Source organism: Protopterus annectens, chromosome 3.part1 (genome assembly GCF_019279795.1).
Source record: "Protopterus annectens isolate FY-2018-M chromosome 3.part1, PAN1.0, whole genome shotgun sequence".
NCBI classification, from domain to species: domain Eukaryota; kingdom Metazoa; phylum Chordata; order Ceratodontiformes; family Protopteridae; genus Protopterus; species Protopterus annectens.
Genome location: NC_056732.1, coordinates 391,433,469 through 391,454,493, shown reverse-complemented (window position 1 = coordinate 391,454,493; position 21,025 = coordinate 391,433,469). Strand labels below are relative to the sequence as shown.

Genomic DNA, 21,025 nt, shown 5'->3' with positions numbered 1-21,025 from the left:
CACCATGATTACCAGTCATGCAGATGGGCGATTAAAAAATTCACACTCATAAAAAGAAGCTTCAGGGTTATGGAACAGAGTGCCCTCCAACAACCCTAAATGAGAACATCAAGAGTATGAGGAGCAACACATTCAATCAAATTCCCAAAACTCCATATCTTGCATCTGTAACTCAAGCTCTCACAAAGCTATTAAACAACTGTCTGACATCTTGCACTTGGGTCATGGGACAAGGAAGGGTTCATCTCATGGCCCTCCTTAAAATGGAACTGTCCCTTATTCTCTTCAGTCTTGTGCTGAGCACTGTTGAAGAATGAGCCGGCCCCAGAGTTCCCATTTTCATAACCAAGTTGGAGGTCCCCATGGCTAAACCAAACAATCACTTCTGGAATACACCCCTTCCCCAAAGTTAGAAATGGGGCAAGCCTATTCTCATGCGTAGGTTCACCACCACCACTGAGAATCGGAACAGGCTCAATCATCCACTAACTGGGGAACTGACTTGTCATTGTAAAGAATGGAATGTGAAGAGACACATGGACTTACCCCGTGTGGTAACTGGATCTCTAGGCCTCAAACCAGACTTCAAGCTATACTGCTAGTAAAGAAACAAGAGACTTCTTTTCCAATGCTACATGACAGACCTGCCAGAAGTGCTTCCTTCCAACTATACCAACCAAAAGACCAGGTAGATGGGTGGAAAAGTTTCAAATCACTAAAATCTTAAAAGTAGGTCATCATAAGCACACATACATTACCCTTTACAGGAACTTCCAAAAATATACAGAATACAAACTGTTAGAAGATGGGTTTTCTGATGACAGATCATTAACTTCAATAAATGGCAATAAACTGCAATAATGGTCATACAAAAGCTAGAACATGCCAAGAAACTGTACACAATTTTTCTCCCATAGGAAAATTTAATGTAGATTTTTAACAAATAGCATGTTTGTTAACACAAAGAAAAAGAAGGTGGCGACAGAGATTACTGCAACAAGCTTTTTGGCAAAGACTAGATGTAACATACAAGTGTCAGGAAATCTTAAAAAAATGTTTTTTTACAGACTTAAAAATAACTTGCATATAGTCAAAAGTTTTTGCTGTCAAATTCTGATGGTATGGACTTCACAAAATTACTCGATATGCTAGGCTAACAACCACCAGGACCTTCAAAAGCCTAGCCATGCAACCCAACCCAATTGTGTCATCAAGTATCACAGATATTTACTAGTAGGGTATATGTTAGTTAAGATGTTTCTAGAGGATATATGGGGGCATGTTAGACAGAAGCAGACAGCAGCACCCAAACTATCAGATACTTTGAGAACAATGATATTTAATTAACAATACCTTGTATTCATTGCTCTGGCTGTTAAGAATCATGGGTGCAGAATATGCAGGCCATTCTGTATACACACATGTGTTGTCTGCATGCATTCCATCTATGGGAGACCCTTGATGTGGTAGTTCTTCCATCTGTACCATTTGATCCCAAGCCCTTAAAGTGCAGAAAGAGGGTTATGAATATATCCTTTTACTTTGCTTCGACTCAAAATGTGTATTTATACCTTCATTATCTACAATAATGGACATCAAGCACAAGACAGAACATGTTCCTAAAGTAGTCAGCAACTTAGGGATTGGCATGGAAACAAAAAAGCCAATTTAATAGTGGTATCTAACCTAACAGGTGCAAGATGGACGCAGTGGAGTTCCTATATGATAAATGTTATGGGACAACAAAGGCTTGAGGGAAAGACTTGCATACAAATAAAGAGATAATCCCCTTTATTATTGTAGACTAGTTTATGTCAAAAGTTTTAATGCACTGATGAGTTGTTTTAAAACCTTAGTCAAATTTGCATCCTGTACTTGCCCACTTGTTTGGTAGGTGACCATTTATAAAAAAAAAAAGGTCACCACTTCCTAGAAAAAGTTATCCATCCAACCCAATGCTAACTGCAGCTGTCTGGCACCCTTGTGTATGGGGCAGGTGCAAACTAGAGTCAGCTTTTTAGGTCTGCCAAGATGCACCAAGTCATTCACCTCTTTTCTGACTGCCTCTTTAGAGGACCACAGTTCACATGATCATCAATAAAAAGTCTGAGCCACAGGTTTCTCACTGCAGAGATGTTAATATATGGAGTCCTATGCTTGAATGTCAAGAACTTTGTTACAGATGAGCCACTATAGCAGCACAAGGGCAATGGATTAGGAGGCCAAAGACCAATGTTGACACCACCTGCAACAGCCAAGTACTGCAAGGTCCATTCTTCAAATTTTTTTTTTTATTCAAGACACAGCTTTGGTCAGCAATGTCTAACCAAAACAATTTACCAACTGCAAATTGGGAAATGCCCATCTCTGGCTCGTATTTAAAATGATAATGGTGAGAGGGGGTGCCGCATATTAAATCTAATAAAGCACAAGTCAGTGAAAAGTATTTGCTAGCTCACTCTTTTTAAGGGCTGTGTATCAGCGAGGACACATTGGTCAACTCTATTTTGGCTAACTATTTTGGCTGTTAACTTACAGATTATGCATCAAACTCCATACTCTGCTGTGGTCTTACCAAAGGAAAAGAAGAGATACAGGACACATGTTTTAGTATGTTCTGATGTTCCAGATGTAACGCATGTGACTCATTCCATGCTCTTGCCAAAAAGTGTTGGCACGGTCAGTCAGTAGAAGTAAAACAAGTGGTCTGCATTCAGGAAACTGGGACCAATGTCAGAGAAGACCCTAGCTATTTAATCACTATTTTTGCAAATGGTATTCTGAGGAGAATAGTCGTGGACCATTTCTCAGAAAATTTCACAAGTCCAGAAACAAGGGGAGGATTACAAAACAACTTTTAACCGCAAAAAATAGCAGAGCTGGTGTTGCAACCACTAAGCAGCTCAGCTACAGAGTATTTCTGTTAGCTAGACTATAACCTACATAACTTGGGTGGATCTTAAATTTTCAGCCTTGGTGAGACCATTTACTAACGAAATACAAAAAAAAAAAAACTACTGCATAGATTTAGTACTACACAGGTTAAATGAAACAATGTTCAAATAAGTATGATCAAAGCAGTAAGAAACTACGTAAAATCACCATTCCTAGTCAAGATCCTCCATCTGGCCCAGGTCCAGGCTGCCAACCGACATGCAAGACATGCCTTTAACTTTGCTGACCAGGCACAGTGAAAATGTCTGGACAGCTCTACATCCCAACGAGAACATTTCAGCAAAAGCTCACATTGAGTTATCCTCACTTTTTTGTGACTTATTTAAATATAGCGGGATAATTTTTTCAATTTTTATTTACCCCAGGTAATTTTACACTGTAACCCTGTACTGCAATGAGAAGCACTGCAGAAGCAAGTTTACGTTTAATCACCATCACCATTGTGACAAATAATATATCCATTGATTTGCTAAACATTATGTCTGCATGCATAAGAACAGAATCATGACTAACATATGTCACAGAGTTTGATAATCAAGAATATCTCCTCATTAACATATGATGTAAGAGACAAAAAAATGTAGTCCATAACAGTAGTAGGCTTCAAGCAGGAGTTGACAAGATGGTGACAGGGAAAGAAACAAAGCAGCAACACCCATAACACCTATGTAAAGGGCAAGCTGACCCTTACAAATCTGCAATCAAGTTGAAGCTGCCTTTTACTAACAATTCATATACTCATGCAATGCTCCAACTAATCAACTATCAGCAGGTGACATTTGTGTCCCTTCAAATGAATAGTCAACTATCAACTGTCACTTTCTAGCTTAAAGATCAGTAACCTGAATGCCAAGAGGCAGCTTTTCAAATCCATTCAGTAACCAAATACTTTTATGGCCCCAGTTGCTGTAGGAAAGTAGGAAAGAAACCCAACGATAGCAAAGCAGTAAAAATCATCATAATGTTCCATCTGTGCTGTCCATTTTCAATCTTCCTCAACTGTTGGGTTCAGATCGGACCTTCAGATCCGACCCGGCTGCTTCTTCCAACTTGTGGAATACAAACTTTCAAGCTACTCCCTTACTCACAATGCCCTAGTCACCCAACATACCTCAGATTTTGTTTGCTGCCAATTAAACCTGTAAGGATGAGAAAAAGATGAAACAATGGAACTTAAAAAAAGGAACAGTAGCATCTTTCAATCTTTCCAAAAGTCAAGCATGGAGGGGGATGGAGGGAGGGAAGTTGAGGAAGAATAAAAATGGACAACACTGATGGAATATTATGGGGAGTATTTTTTTTTTATCTGATGTTGTCATTTTCATTCATTCCTCAACTGTTAGGACAGAGTCCCCAGCTACCTAAATCCTGGAAGGACTCTAAGGAAGGATATTTCCGAGCACAGCTGAGCCAAAGGTTGCTCTTCCCCTAGAGACCAAATCCAGGATGTAATGAGCACCAGTATGAGGATCAGCCCAAGCTGAGGCTGCACAAACATCATCCAATGAAGATCTGGATAAAAATGCAGAAGTTGCCATGGACCTGCTGGAATGTGCTTTTGATGGTTTTGGTAAAGACAGGCCCAATTTTTCATAAACAAAGGTAATATGATCAGTTAACCATTTGGCTCAAGTCCCTTTCTGGTTGGTCTAGGTTTGATTCCACAAATTTTTGGATCTATGTAGAAAAAAACATAATGGTCTGTGAACATACAAAAGGTGTTAACATATACTCTACTTTATTTGAGAAATTCGGGAAGACTGGAAGGTTGATAGTTTGATTAATATCGGATTCTGATACTACCAAAGAAAGGAAGGATTTGTCCACAAGGATACCCTATCCTTATGAAAAATCAAACAAAAGAGGTTTGGATGACAGAGCCTGTAATTCTGACACTCTTCTAGAAGATGTAATGGCCACTAAAAAACACAAGTTTTCCAGGTCAAGAATTTTAGTTCCCACTTACTTTTAGGTTCAAACTGGGTGGGACCATTTAATGTGAGTTTAAACAGAAAAGTTCCCCTTAGAAAGGCTTTACAAAGTTTGGAGGATGCTAAAGGCAAGTTATTTACTCCTATATGAAAATTGGAAATGACAGCTAGTTGTACTTGCACTTTAGAAGAATTAGTACCTTCACTGACGATTGTAACCAAAAATTTAGAACTTTAGGATTCGGTGCGGAAAAGGGATCTAGATCCTTTTGCTGCACCCAAATAAATATTTTCCACTTCTGTAAAGTTTCCTAGTGGAAGCTTTGTGGGATAAGAGAATGTCCAGATGTGTTGTGACTGCTGGGTGAGACAGTAGGTCTGAAGTTGGTTCCACAATCCATGGAAGATGCAGTAGATGAGGCCAAAGAAAGAGAAATCAGATCTGAAAAGGCCAGTAAAGGGCAATGAGGATAAATGTGCTCTTCAATCAAGATGTTTTCTGAAGAAATTTGGGGATTAGAGGTAACAGTGAGTAGGTGTGTAAAGGCGCTAATCGTGAAGTAGAGCATCCCTTGGTAACTCCCAGTGGGGAGGGATGAGGGCAAATACCCTTCTGCACTTTTTGTTGAGGGGAGATACAAAAAGAGATTGCAGTATGGTTGTCTCCATAGATGGAAAATCCTTTCCACAACCTTCATATTGAGGGACCACTTGTGAGGCATTAAAATGGACCTGCTAGTCTGCAATCCCATTGGATTTCCTAGGAATGTGCGCGAATAGAAAATCGACTGGATGAGATCACTAACTCCATACTCTCATAGCTTCTAGACACAGGGGGCAAGATTTGGTTCCTCCTTGTTTACTGATGCACCAGACGAATGACAGTCTGTCTAGATCGCAAAAGTCCCAGTGGGGAGATTGTCGTGGAATGCCTGAAATGCTAGGAGGACAGCTCTTATTTCTAGGACACTGATATGCATATGTTGGCCTCTTCAGGGGACTATATGGCTTGGACAGTCTTTCTCAAGAAGTGCCCCCCCCAACCCAATAGGTTCATAGGTAGGTACTAGGCTATTTGCCCGAAGGCATTTATAAGCCTAGCCAGAATGTATTGGCTTTCACTGCCCCCTTAGATTAGTTCCCTGTGCCTCTGTCTAGCACAGCCATTGAAGTGATCCCCGGGGTAAACTTTGTTTCCCATCCATTCATCAAGGTTTCTCTTGAAGAGTGCTAGAGAGGAGCTCTGCCTAATGTAGATTGGAATCTTGTTCCAAAGCATGGGAAGTCTCTGGGACAGGAATCTATCCCTTCAGCACGTCCTATTTATTGTTGTGGTGAGGTTTAGATCCCTAGAGCGTGTGGCTAGAGGGGATAAGGTTTTCTTTAGGTGGAGCATGTCCATCAATTCTGGGTTGGACATGGCCTTGTATGTCAGGCAGAGATCACCTCTGAGCAGGTGGTATGCAACTGAGTACAGCTGGAGTTTCTTCAGTCGAGCTGCATAGGGCATCTGCTTGAGGCCAGTGATCCTCTTGGTGAGGTACTTGTGTGGTCTTTCCAGCTGTTGCAGGTGTCTTGTAAGGTACATCCCAAATGGAGCGTTGTACTCTATGATGGGTCTGATGAGTAGAGTGGCACAATGACCTCTTTTGATCTGGATGCAAACCCTTTTGTGATTAGGTGGCCAACATAGAAGGATTTTCTAACCACTTCGGCAATGTGATTATCAAAGGAGATATTACTATCTACTTGGGTCCCCAGATCCCTTATTATGTTTTCTGTATTTAGGGGTCTACCACATATGTGGTAGTTTGTGGGTACTTTGTTATTTCCAAAGGGAATAACTATGCACTTTTTGGCATTTAGCTTGAGGCCATGATTTTGGACACCAGGTATCTGTCTTAGTGAGACCCTTTTGGAGGATGTCTGTCAGCCGGTGAGTCAATTATGGCCCATAGTTTGTAGTTGTCTGCGAACTTGGTCAGCCATAGTCCTCCTGTGCTTGTCTGTACCTCTGAGAAGTATATGCCGAACAGGAGGGGTCCCAGAACTGAGCCCTGGGGAATGCCACTTGTAACCGGTTTAGAGTCAGACCTAGCTCCCACAACTCTCACCATGTGGGTTCTGTCCGTGAGCCAATTGGCAACCCATCTTGTGACATAGGGGTTTATGTTCAGGCTGGTGAGCTTGTCTATAATACCAGAATGGGGAATGGTGTTGAAGGCCTTTGCGAGGTCTAGGTAGGCTGTGTGTACCACCTTTCCCTCATCTATAACCTTGGTAACTGTCTCAAAGAAGTCCACCAGGTTTAGGAGGCATGATCTGCTCTTAAAGCCAAACTGGGTAGGGTCCAGTGTTTGGAGGTTCCCAATGTCTCGGTTAATTAGTTGCATGACGATGCGCTCCATAACCTTGCAGACCAAGCAAGTCAGGCTTATAGGGCTGTTGTGGCTCCACCTTTGTGGAGCGGAATAACCGTTGCTGTGCACCACTCTATGGGTATGTAGCATGTGGACAGGCTGAGTTTTTGGGAGGCACCCGTGGTCACTACAGCCTTGGGTTCGGGGAGAATAAAGTGACTACCTATTTCGTATTTGACTGGAGTGTATCCACCATAGAAGAGAATTCTTGATCAATAAGTTCCCAATGTCCAGTGAAGAATCTTCATATGGTACCTTGCCAAAGGTACCAGGATGATTGCCACTGCCATGGATCCTAAAGCTTGAAGGATCAGTCGAGCTGAAAGACAAGCCTTGTTTCATTTAACCTTCACAAATCTCTAATGCAGTAGTTTCATTGATTTGCATTACAAATTTTTCTGACCTAGAACTGAATAGTCTTAACTCTTGACAGAGGGAGAAAGGCTGTTTGAGTAGCCATATAACTGGAGTATGTAGTCTTGAGCTAGAATCAGACGATGCCATAGCAGTTATTAGCTGGTCGTCTAGAAATAGAAACATCCAGAATCCCTGCAGTCTCAAGTGAGCAGCTACTGCTGCCATACCCTTGGTAAACACCCTGGGGGCAGTCATGACACCAATGGGCAGAGCTCTGAATTGGTAATAACTGGCTCCCAGCAAAAGCATATGCATCTCCTGAATAGTCTGTTCATTTTGATAAGATAGATCTCAGGATGGATACTAAAGAGCACATCTACTCATCCTTGTGCAGAAAAGGTAGAATGGACTGAAAAGTGACCACCTGGAACTGTGTGTGTACTACCGACTGATTCCGATTGCAGAGACCCAAAACTGGTCTCCATTCCTCTGGTTTCTTAGGCACTAAAAAAAATCCTGAGCAAGTTCTGGACTCTTTCTGGTCTGGGGGGACTTCTTGGAACACTCTAGCAGCTTCTCTAGTGCTGCCGCTTCCCTCTGATTGGGTGAAACATCTGGGATTTTGTTTACTACTAGTGGGTGTGGATGGGAAAACAGTATTTTATAACCTCTGGATATTATCCTCTGCACCCATGAATCTTTTGTAATTTCTAGCCAGGTTCTCTAGTGCACAGAAAAAAATGAACCCCGACCGCCTCCAAAGACACATAGTCAGGCCTCCTTTCAGGAGCACTGACAGATCCTATCAAAAATTATCTCTAGATACCTGGTTATGCAAGCCATCTCTGCCGCAGGGATGGCATATTCCATAAGAGTCCCCCCCCCCCCTTGCCCTGGGGGAACTGTTTCCACTTGGATCTTTGAAGGGATCCAAAGATTTTCTGACACATTTTCTGTCCGCCTTGTTGGTTCCTAGAAAAGGTCCAGAGGGGTCTAAAAATATACACACAGCAAACAGGGTTTTTCCTGCTCACACCCAGAGAGTGTCTTTTACCGTGGGGCCAGATAAGGAACTTCATCCAAAGGAACACTGACAAAGGAAGATTTGAAGGGTACAGCAAAAACCACAGAAGTGCATCCAGGCATGTCTCGAAAATGCCTGAACTCGCTGCCCATGAGGTACCTTCAGCTGCATGGGAGACAAGCCTCATGGAGAAGTCTGAAATGGACTGAAGGGCAGCCAACTGCGAGGCAATAATGCTCTGCATCAGAGGATATGGTCCCAGTGAGGGATTTGGTAAGCTCTTTAATCAAATCCCTCCGGAGTCTTGTAAAGTGCACCAAATAATTCAGCAGCCAAAGTTCAAAAGTTGCCAAAGCATAGATACGTTTCCGAAATATGTCCAACACCCTGGACTCCCTGTTACAGGGGTGGACAGAGGAACTTTTTGCCTGCTACTTCCTTCTTCGTGGCTGCCACTATGACCATGGCATCAACTGGTACTCCCTTGCTCCAATACTCTGTCCTTTAGTGGTGTCAGGATCCTATCTGATCTCTTGGGGATAGGCTCAATGGTGTCAGATTCCTTCCATGCCCATCGAGAGACCAAAATCAATGAGCAGAGCCACCCAGGATGTAGACAAGCCAGCTCAAAAAGCTTCCAGAAATAATGACTCCTCTTCAGAAGGGATGTCGAGAGACCAACCACCCCTTTGCTTTAGCAGTTCTAGGCTGTCTCCAAATGATGTCATCGGGTGGTGATCTTGGGGACTCTTTTTCCTCTCAAAGTCAGTATCCTCTAGGACTCTTGGGGAGACTCCATATACCACCTTTTAGACATTTTCTTCCTAGTAACCTCTTCAGTGGGGTTCTCCGGAAGTGTCAGAAGAGATTAGTATACCCTGTTGGGTGTTCTGGAGACTATTTTGGGATGGCTGTCCCAATGGTACAAATGGTTGAGGCTCTAGACTCAGAGTTGAATGGAGTTTGGCAATCGGAGAAGGAAGGAAGTCTGAACTCTGGAACAGAGAAAGATCTTTCCATTACCTTGAAAGCAGAATGCTTCAGACAGAAGGAGACTGACCATTCCAATAAGACTTGCTTATGGACCCACTGGCTCCCTCATTCCCGAAGGCAAACTACTCGAGGAGGGAGTTGGAGCAGAGCTATCTAGCGCCAAGGATCTGAGGGGCAGAGACAGTTCCATAGCTTCGGAACTGACTCCAACACCCCGGGTCTAGCTCCATGATTCTTCCTGCTTCCAAGTGCTTGGTGCCGGTCCACTCAGAGATGCCACCAGAGTAAAAGAGAACAGTAACTTCAGATCTGATGTGAACGACTCCAGAATCTTCATATCTGACAACTCCACAAACAATAGTCGGATCAGAGAAGGAGCCAATAACGGGGAAATACTGCTGATAAAAGTCTCCAGACCCAATATGGTTTAAGCTGGAAGAACTCCCATCTGAATTTGAATTGATAAGAACTTCCTTATCCTGTCCACATCAGCTTCAGTCAGACTTTTGGATGATCATATGGAGGATGCTGTCGAAGATGGTCTGGAGTGATGATGTCTTGGTGGCTGCTCCAAAAAAGGGGAAGAGAGCCAAGAGGAGACAGGATCCAGGAACAGTTAAGGCAAACGAACCTGAGGGGATTCTGATAGAGTTAAAGAGGTTGGATCCAACACTTTAGGTACTTTAGAGGAAGGAAGGTTCGGATACCGGAGCAGACGAAAAGTTTTCAGATCCAGGGAATGTTTCAACAATCCCTTAAGAAAGATATCTCCTTTCTTGTCAGATTTTTTGGGGGTTTGAGCCCCAGATGAAGTCAATGCAGATTTAGAGGGGAGCAAACCTATTCAAAGGTTTGATTTTCGTACTGATTAAGGCTGGGAAAGACAGTTTATCTTCCAGTCAAGGTTTAATAATTATATTAAACTATACCAAAGGTTTCAAGATGACATTTGTATTATTTGGAAAGGAATGCAGGCAGAGTTATGTGAATTTTTGTCATACATTAATGAAACTATTAGTTTCTTAAAGTTTACATGGCAATATGATTCAGTCACCATTGATTATTTAGATGTGAATTTGATGAAAGATAATGAAGGTGGCAAATGTGTGTCTAAAATTCACAAAAAGCTACATATTCTAACACTTTTCTTCATTTCACAAGTTCACACCCATTTCAAAAACAAAAGTCTGTTATGAAAGACCAAACTGGTCAGGGCTGCTCGCATGGTCACAACACATGAAGAGTTTTTGAAAGAATGTCAGTTTCTATGTGGTATGTTCCTGAAAAGAGGTTACCCGGCAAAACTAGTGGAAGAACCAAGTATGGAAGTCATTACCAAAAGACTAAATGGTCACTTTCAATCCATTTTAGGCAACATTCCACTTGCATCAGATAATGGCAGGTATCAGGGAACATTAAGTACTATAGAATGTAGTACTATGGTAGAACTATGTAATTACACTACACAACAACCTCCAGATTTCCAAAAAGCCTTAACTATAACTTTTAGCCAGGATGCTAAGTTTCTAACTTCTATTTTTGAAGAAAATGGCCAATTCTGTTAGAGGATGCTAACATCAAGAAGCACTTGGGTGTAAACCAGTTATTGTATACAGAAGAGAAGAGGTAACAATTTTAAGGATTTATTTAAGGACAGGTTCCCTTTCATGCAAATAAACAAGGAACTTTTAGATGTGGAGCTTGCTCATGGTGTCATATGGTAAAAGTAGCTGATAATATAACTGTTAGAAACATTAGACATCAGATAAAAGGGAAATATTCTTGTAATTCCAGAGCAGTGGTTTATTTGGCCATGTGTGATTCATGCTGTAATTTCTACATAGGAAAGACTGAGTGTAAGCTAAGTCCAAGAATCTCTGAGCATGACTACACTATTAGGAAAAACAATCTGAATAATGCATTTACCAAACCTATTTCTGACCCTGTGAACCACAAATTTTCTTTTGTGGCAATTGATCAAGTTACTATTGATGAAAACAAGCCTTGGGGTTTACAGTTAGAAATAAATGAGCTAAAATGGCAAATCCACTTTCAAGCAGACAGTTGGCCTGGCATCAATGATCGCACTTCTATCTCTGACATATTGAAACTAAAAGCACTTGAAAAAAAAATGTTTTAAAAACAACAAAAATAAGGTTGTCTGACAACAACATACAGTTTTATACATTAATTTATACATTCCCACATATTTTAAATATACATACATACTTTTTTTTGAATATTTGTTGTATTAAATTGTTTTTAATGTAGTGTTGACAGCTTTAGGGTTATATGAGGCAACAGCTTTATGTTCAGCTGTATATCATGATGCCTGCCACTGTTTTTAACCAATAGAAGTAAATGTTATGGTATTTAAGGTGAATGCATGTAGAATAGTTTGTCTGATGAAGTTTGAAACTTGTTCAAATGAAAGCGCTAACCATTTCTTTGCTACTGAAATCATCAAATACTTGGTGTTTTTATACTTCTCAACTTGTGGTTCCTCTTACTTGAACTTTTGAACATTGTTCCAGAGGTGCTTGGACTTCAGCCTTATGTGTTTTTGTATCAGTTTGGTGACTGTGTTTTATAAAATCTGAGGTGTGTTGGGTGACTAGGGCATTATGGGTAAGGGAGGAGCTCAAGAATTTCAGTGTTCCATGAGGTGGAAGCAGCAGTAGTCGGATCTGAGGGTTAGATCTGAACAGTTAAGGAAAAATGAAAATGACATCAGATCATTGATTTTTAAATGACTTTTTACAGATGCTAAACAAATAACTTGCAAATATTTTAACCATACTAATGTTTCCACATGTCCTAGTAATACACTGAAATCACTAGAGAGTCACAAAAGAGCACTATGCATTTCCAGAGACACAGGTTAAAGACCTCTGCTTCAGACAAACTCTAAAGGATAATGCACACCACCACAATTTTAGATGTAATCACCTTTGCCTCCAGGATCTTCTTGCGTGCTTTAAGTTCTGCCACTGCTTTCCCTATATCCACCTCCGGAGCTTTGTTCTCTTTTAATTTGCGTACAATGTCACCCTAAGAAAACATACATTTGTAAAACAATTGTATTTTACAGGACTAAAGGCACACACAGTTTTAACATTACACATTTCCTCTCAATAAATTATCGCACATATACATCCTTGGAAAAAGTTGGTGAAAAACTTAAAAAAAAAAAAAAAAGTGTGAAACAAGTGTGAAAACATTTATTCACTGCAAAATTAACACAAACGTAACTTGAATGCACATCAGAAAAACTAAGATTTTAAACATGCCACCTGTGCTACATCATTAGAGAAAACTATCATGCACATCAGTTAAGTTTACTGGTATAAACGCTTAATTCTGCCACAGAGTATTTCTTATACATTTTACTATTAAACTCGCCATAACAGTAAATTATCTACTCACGGCTTCACAGAGCAGAGCTCCCCAGGAGTGCAACAAACTTACCTGCTGAGCATAAACTAGGCCAGTTTACTGTATGACCCTAAGAGCTGGCATTCATCTTTCCTGTCTGAATGTTACCAGCATCAGATCTACTTTTTCTGACTGGCTGTCTCCAATACATGCATAATGTAAAAAAAAAAAAAAAAAAAAATTCCTCACTTCACCTTATCAACACATTTCCATCTATCAACCCACACCCAGAAATTGTTTCAATGTATTAAAAAGCCCCTTATTTCCAACAACCTAAAAAAGGTTATCTCCTTCCTCAGACTTCTTCACAAATGTTTACATTTTCTGAACTCCTGAGCAAATTGGACATCGAGGTCTATACTTCTAAGGATGTCTTCCAACACTCCACATCAATTTTTTTTCTCATCAATTTCTTTGCTCATCAACACATTACTGAAACCTCCAGCCTTTCATTTCCCTCTTCACACTGAAAATGAACATCAATCCATCCACCCACCCCCTTCTTCCCATATACCTATTCACATTATTTACTCACTCTCACCTAAAGTTACCTCTCCTCCAGAGATCACCATGACATATGATGTCCCTAACTCCCACTCCCCACAACTCCAGCATCTACCACTTGGCTCCTAGATTTAAATGTATTATCAGACAGGACAAGTTGTTAATTCTGCAGTTACTTCCGTTGGGACTTTTATGGCATAATAGTTTTTATTGCAGCAACAACTTTGTACTTGCTTTACGACAGTATTGCAGCAGCATCTCCCTTTATGCCAAGGAGTTTGTGATTCTTTAACACTTTAGACTGAAAACTATTTGTGGATCACTGTGATGTCACCTATGCAACTTAGTTGTTAAAAATAAACTCTACTTGTCCTAAACTCAACTCCATTGTTCATCCTTTTCACAGACAGACGTTTCCAGCTACAAAATTCTACCAGTGTTTGATGAATTTGTTCTGTACTTGATGAAATAAATTAAAGCATGCCCTTGCATGGGAAAGCAAAAACTAATGGAATGGAGATATTCGCAAAGGATTTGAAAAAAGATGCAGGCACATCCGTGTGGGTTACTACGCATAATGCTATGTTCTTGAAAAAGGAAAGAGAAACAAGCCTACTCAAACTTTGATCGGGTTATCAGAGCCACTGCAGTTTCTACAGCAGATTACATAATTGACCTTGGCCAAAGACACATACGTAACTACAGTGTTTCCAGATGCAATGCTTCCTTTTAAACTGTTTGATATACCACATGCGGAAACATCAAGTCAAAACACAGCAGATTTCACAGACAAAAAATAAAACAGCAAGTTAGGCAGACAGAAGAGTTTGATGAAACCACCATCCGTGGGGTACAAATCTACTAGGAAATCAAGCCACAGCACATCATTGGACTAAAATCTACCCAAGCAGATGTGAACTAGTTAAAATTATACAGGAAAACAAAAATACATGACAATATTAAAGAAGGCACCACAATTTAATTTGCCAAAGAGATAGTATCAGATGCACAGATTTCTGCAACAGAATCTTCTTGGTCAGCTGTGATTGATACCGCATACTTTTGTGGAGTTGCGGAGTAAAATGGTTAGACAACTGTGTCAGTAAACCATCAGAAAAAGAGAAGTGAAAAACAATTACTTCCAGTAGTATGGCATTCAAGTTTGGAATTTGAAAAGTAATACATTTCACCAGGAGACTGAAAACAGCAGCAAGGAGTTCTGATTGACATACATTCTTTGTTGATGAGAAAGACATCCTTAAAAAGTACAGGAACAATACTGACCATTGAAAATGACAAACCAGTACAGTTTTTAATAACCAGGGACTACCTACAATGCTGGCAAAGTGCGTCTAAAACATTATGGTGAGTGACATTCACTGGGAGAACAGTGTCATCACAGTTTGGGAGCACATTCATGGTGGTTTACAATTTGAAAAGAAAAACTGCTCTTGATGGAAACCAGGCAGCTAACTGTCCAGAGATTCCTTGCTGGCCTGATGACAGTGACAACTACATGGAATGCAGGAGACAAGGGTGACAGTTTCCCTTTCTAGTAGAGTTGCTTAATGCAAAAAGAAATGACAATCCTCAATGGAAACAAGAATATTTCTCTCCACACACAACTGACTGTGAATGTTAATGATTAAAACCAAAGTGGTACCAGTAAACATAACAGGGTTGCTGAAATATAGTTTGCTACTTCATCCAAATATCACTTTTTCAGTCACAAACAGCTTTTCTAAATCATAAAAACTATCGCATGTAAAGAAAATGCAAGTAATGCTCTTAACTGGTCTACCTGAAGCTGTTTCTGCAGTTTCTTTGCATGCAAAAAGTGTGGCTTTCTGTGAACTCTCTCCATTTCCTTCCGTTATTTGCCATATCACTTTGACAAGTAGGAAAAAAAGGGATTGCATAGTTTTACACCTTTAAGGACTTAAATAAAATAAATTAGGCAGGTCACTTCTACAGACATTTTTGAAACTCGGGCAGTGAATAGCCAACTCTGCACACAGACTACAAAAACATGACTTCGAACTACAGTTCTAAGTTCCTTTTAAACGCTGGCCGAGTGATCAACTCTGTACACAGGTTACAAAATTGTGGGTGGGAACTACATTTATAAATTTATGCAAAAGCACTTAAGCTACTCTTCAAAACTAAGTAAAATGGATGGACACAAGAGGCAAAAAAAGGACATTGTGACATCACTGAAAAAAGAAATAGGTGCCAAACAAATCACAGATGTAGGAAACCCTCCTCACATTTTAAGCCAGTGGAGTTATTACAACAGTACACATCTTTTCCCACAACACTGCATTTTGTGTCCCCTTAAAATTACACCAAGGATACACAAACCTCATTTGTACAGTATGCATAACTGCCTTAAGTCCAAGTGAGTTCTCTCTTTGCTTTCCAGTTTCTGCCTACCACAGAACTAAAAGCAACATGCTGACTTCTGATCTTTCAAACTGTCCTCAGATGTGCACGTAGTGTGTGAGCAAGTGTCCATGTGAGTTCCGGCAGAGTGGCACCCCATACAGAAAAAAGTTTTGATGTATTGTGCTCAGTGGCTGTTGTAGTAGGCACCAGCATCCTTGTAATCTTGTTAAAGATAAAGCACGCTAACTGGAACATAGCTGGATGGATCACCATGGCAACACCCATTCAGGCAAATCTGATCCATAATAAAAATTAGAAACACAAGTACTCAGTGTGATGCTTGGACATCGAACAGAAAAAGTACAATGAAAAAATAGTTTAAGTTTGTGCATTTGCTCTGCTTTAGTTCAACATGCCTAGCTTTCCTTAGTCAGACCCTTAAAATGGTGAAACTGAGAAATTTCAATGGATACTTTTGACTGTTGCACTTGCGTCAATGTTGCAAAGCCACTGAGGAGTTGTATAAAATGGGGGGCCTCACCCCTTGTTTTGCCATTCTCTGAAAATTGCTTATCAATTTTTTTTGCACAGTTGTCCAGACAAATAAATAATTGATCCATCTTTGATCAATTTTAAAAGCTAACTGTTATAAATTAAGAAAAATTCTACGACTCGCAGGTATTGGGCCTAAAAACGGATCTTTACTTATCCATAGTCTTCATATTCTGTACCTTACCCAGTCTTATAAAATCAATAACTGGGCAAGGAGGAGAACCTCTCAAAAACTGAATAAATCAAGAAGAAAACAAGAATTAATTTAATATGCAATTTGCCTACTCCCAAATTAATTTGGGGAGTTTATTATTAGCAAAATTGTGTGGTTAGGCAGAAAAGAGATACTGAAGACATTTTGCCACTCTCACCCTTTAAAGAATGGCTGGGAAGGGACACTAAATATTTTACAAAGAAACAAAAAAAAGTACAGAAAAATGAAACCGAAATGGCTGCAATATAGTCAAAGACATTTCATTAAGGCATGTGACATAACCTGCATCATTTTTTAAAAGACCAATAGAGTCTGGTTTTAAAGCAGGAATGACAACATTTTCTGCTTGAGGGCCAAAGAGGCAACATAGCAAAACATAATTAACAAGTAAACTTGGGCAGACAATTACAGGTAAACTACTTACTTTACTGTGAACTTGCTACAAATAAATCTGCATTTACTCAAACAAAAAATGTTGTGTAGGATACTTCAAAAACCTGTTTATTCAGAGCAAGGTTCAATGCATTAATTTCATTATTCAGAGCAAGGATCAATGCATTCATTTCATAAACATGATTCAGAGAAGAGAGAAACTGGATAAAGACAGAGCATATGGAAATTTTCAGGCAATTGTGGAAAAACACATTTGATGAAGAAAGTCACAGGAAAGGGATACTCCCTTACTCCTAAGGGACAGTGACCCCTCCCAGAGTGATTCATACATATTCCACAGCTACTGAGTCATACACCTCGTCAGTACACTCTCTCAGGTCTTTCCTCCTTTCTCCAGAACGGCTATACCAATCAAACCCAGAGAAAAATTTGCAATCATCATCCACTCATCCAAGGTTATATTTTAGAGGAAGAAAGTATGTTGCACTGTCCAAATGCTTAACATGCAAGGGAAGTTTATTCCAGAGGTTTGGAAGGCACTGGGTTATAACCATCATGTTTTATTGGTTGGTGATTATTTAGGTCCCTGGCTCTAGTACTGATGGAGCCACTGGGCTTGCAAAAATACAGGCTGTCCAGGTCTCTAATGACATTAGAAGCCAGACAAAACTCTCCTCAAAATTCTAATTAATAAAAGGGAAAGAGCCTTCAACATCTCTTGATAGGCTTTAGATCACAGGCCTCCAGTCCTTGAGCTTTCTGGTCTTTCTAAATGCTTGATATGTTTAGTGAGATATATCCCAGAGGAGGGCACTGTACTTAACGACCATTTTTCTTGGCAACGATCACACCAGTTGTTCTCTCTTTAGATCTTGATGATGCTCCTTTGGCAATTAGCTGTGCTAAAAAAGGATTTCCTGACAACTGTTGTCACATTATGGTCAAAAGAGACAGAACCATCAAACCCCAAGATCCAATGTTCCCAAGTACATTTTCATAATGAAATGCAGTGCTTTCTATACAGTACGAGAGGAGGGGTTGTCTAACAAAAGTGACAACAGAACACTTTTAGCATTTAGTTGAGCCCAATTTTAGTACACAAAAGACTTTACTAGAGAGAGTTCATTCTGATGGGTTTGGGTGTCAGAGGGTGACAAACTACCACCATCAGTCTGCAGTTATCTGCAAACTTTGTTAGCCAGAGGTCTTGGATCTCTGCTTAGAGATCTGAGAAGTAAGGTAAAAAAAGTAGGCATTATAGCACCAAGCCCCAAGCGACACTGATGGATTCTTTCAAAAGGAGGTGCTTCCAATTCATCTGGCATCCACCCTACCAAATATAGGTGGATTTTCTTAAAGTGTTTATAGCTTCTGTATGATGCTAGCACAGGGTATGATGTCAATAGCCTTGGTCAGGTCAAGATATGCATTGCGTACTTATGACTAAACTCTATAGCCTCCATAACCCTTTTGAAGAAGGGTATTGGATTCAATAGACCTTCAGAAAAGCCAAATTGTTGGTGTCAAGTCTAATAAGATTACAGACATTGTAGTTTGAGGTCAGGCATAATGGCATTCCAGTTTTTTTTTTTTTTTTTTTTTTTACAGATGAGGTTGTAAAACTAATAGGTCTATTAGTAACCTTGGTCAGATGTAAGGCCGCCCTTAATGACAGCATTACCACTGCAGTGCACCACTCACATAAGACCAGTACATAAACTTAGCTTAAACAGGTTAAGAAAGGGAGCCTGACGGGCATGTTTAATACTAGTAATTAAGCAACAAGGTGTACTTTCAGGTCTCGTGAAGTATTCTTAGCTTTTTTGTCAGCAATTTCAGTAAATTAACTTTAGAAATAACTGGGAAAGTAAGGGATGCAGGTACTTCAGGGCTTTGGACAATAATGCGTATGAAGTTGGTACCAAGTTTGTTTGCAAGGATACTTCCACTGGGTCAAAATAGGCGGTATAATTATGGCAGAGTTCAGAGCTGTGCACTTGCTCCTTCTTAGGGCCCAATTCCAAAAGGACTTGCTCTTAGTACAAGTTACCACTTACACAGAAAGCAGGCATTTGGGAATTTGGCTCCCTGCGCAAGTCTGTTTATATATAGGCCTTACACAGAAGTCACACTGAGAGCAACTTTTCGGAATAAGGGCAGACTTGCATTTAGTATAACTAACTGTTTTGGAATCTGACCCTTAGTTTCTAACACAGCTAAAGGATGATTCATAATTTTGGTTTTATATGCCAGCCTATGTTCATTTGCACCTTTAGCGGATCATTTTTTTCCCACTCCTTTTATTTTTGTAATGCCTTTGCTATTTTCTTGAGAGAACATTTTTAGGATCTGCTATATACATGTAGTTTCTTTCTTTTGTTGTACAAAGTTATTTATAGTGATGAGCCACCAGGGTGATTTTATTTTTGAATTTCCCCAGGATACTTGGTTCTGGTATGGACTGGCAGTTCTAAGCCATTTTCTAAACGGGTGTATAATTCCTCAATTGAAACTACCATGATCAGGGTGGTGCAGTCATAACTGAATTTTGATAGCTCATCATAGAGTTGGGTTGAGGAGTATGGTTTGCTGTAAGGGCTTTTAGAAATTTAAAGAGGAAGGTCACAAGTTTGTGGTCAGACAACACTAAGAAAGAAGATACCAAGGCGTAATGCAAATGGCAGCCATATTTGCAACAACAACAGTTTCCTGTAGAATGTTTGTCTACCAACTGCCCGAGAGAGTTTCTGTTTATTCAGCTTAGGAATCTTTGGGCATATTCTACATTGGAGATATAGATACATCAGTTTATGGAATAAGAGTACAACTTGATAAGAACTCCATTATTTTGAGTATTAGGAGATTAGCAGGTCTCTTACACAGCCACCAACTGTCAAAGAAGGTGCTCTATAACAAGGTACTAATTTGATAATGAATCCTATTCAGAGTAGTTCAGTGAACTCACTGTGGGTCCCTAGGGATTGGCTTAGAGGCACTATGTTCCCAGATGGTGACTCCCACAGTTACCATCGGGACTGAAGACAAGAAAAGTGCAAAACTCCTGTATAGACAGAGTACTATCTTTATATTTAAGCAAATTCTTAGTAATTATGCAGACATGGATTTTTTCCAAATGCAGGAGTGCCACAAGATTAGGGAACTTATTTAGACTTCTAACTTTGAGTAGTGCCACCCTAATGTGATCCAATGTCCATCAACTGGACATTTTTGTAAAAAGACACAGTGGGGGACAGCAAAGACTTTAGCCAGTTTGCGAAAGCCCTGGGACAAGTGTTGCAGGAACCCTTAGTGAAGCAAGCTCCACTGTTGAGTATTTCATCCCATGCATCTCCCCTGGAACCACCCATTTAATCAATTACTGAAACCAGTTATTTACAATTAGTTACCGCTGACACACATTGCAAACTACATAAATTTAATCTTAAGACTCATGTTGATGCCACAACTGCAGTTTTTTTTTTTTTTGGGGGGGGGGGTCATGAGGCTGTGGGGTGTAGTCCCCACAACAAATGCATGGATTCGAGTTTAAGTAAGAACACTGTACTGTAGCACATGGGGATGCACTCAAGGGGCAGATAAGACAAGTGAATGCTAAAGACACTACGGTAAGATTACCCCAAGTCAGTATAATTAACCATTCAGGTCTTCCCACAATTTGCCACACAAAACAAAAGTAAATAATAACCAAGATGACCTGGAATCTAGAGGAGCTGGTAGGGAGGGTGACAGTAAGCAGCAGATGTCACTTTGTACATGGTGGGGAGGGGGGGGGGGTTATACACAGGGCTTATACTTTAATGCTAATAGAACAAACCACAAAAGCTGCACATCATATTTTCCT

General features: G+C 40.1%; 1 protein-coding gene across 1 annotated transcript in view; it reads right to left on the bottom strand.

The window, feature by feature from the left end:
• Window positions 1-21,025, bottom strand: part of GARS1 (glycyl-tRNA synthetase 1) — a 508,631-nt gene that overhangs the window by 429,090 nt on the left and 58,516 nt on the right. The window contains exon 2 of the mRNA XM_044066863.1: window positions 12,630-12,731. Within this exon, the coding sequence (XP_043922798.1) occupies window positions 12,630-12,731 (102 nt within the window). The remainder of the gene's footprint in view (window positions 1-12,629; window positions 12,732-21,025) is intronic.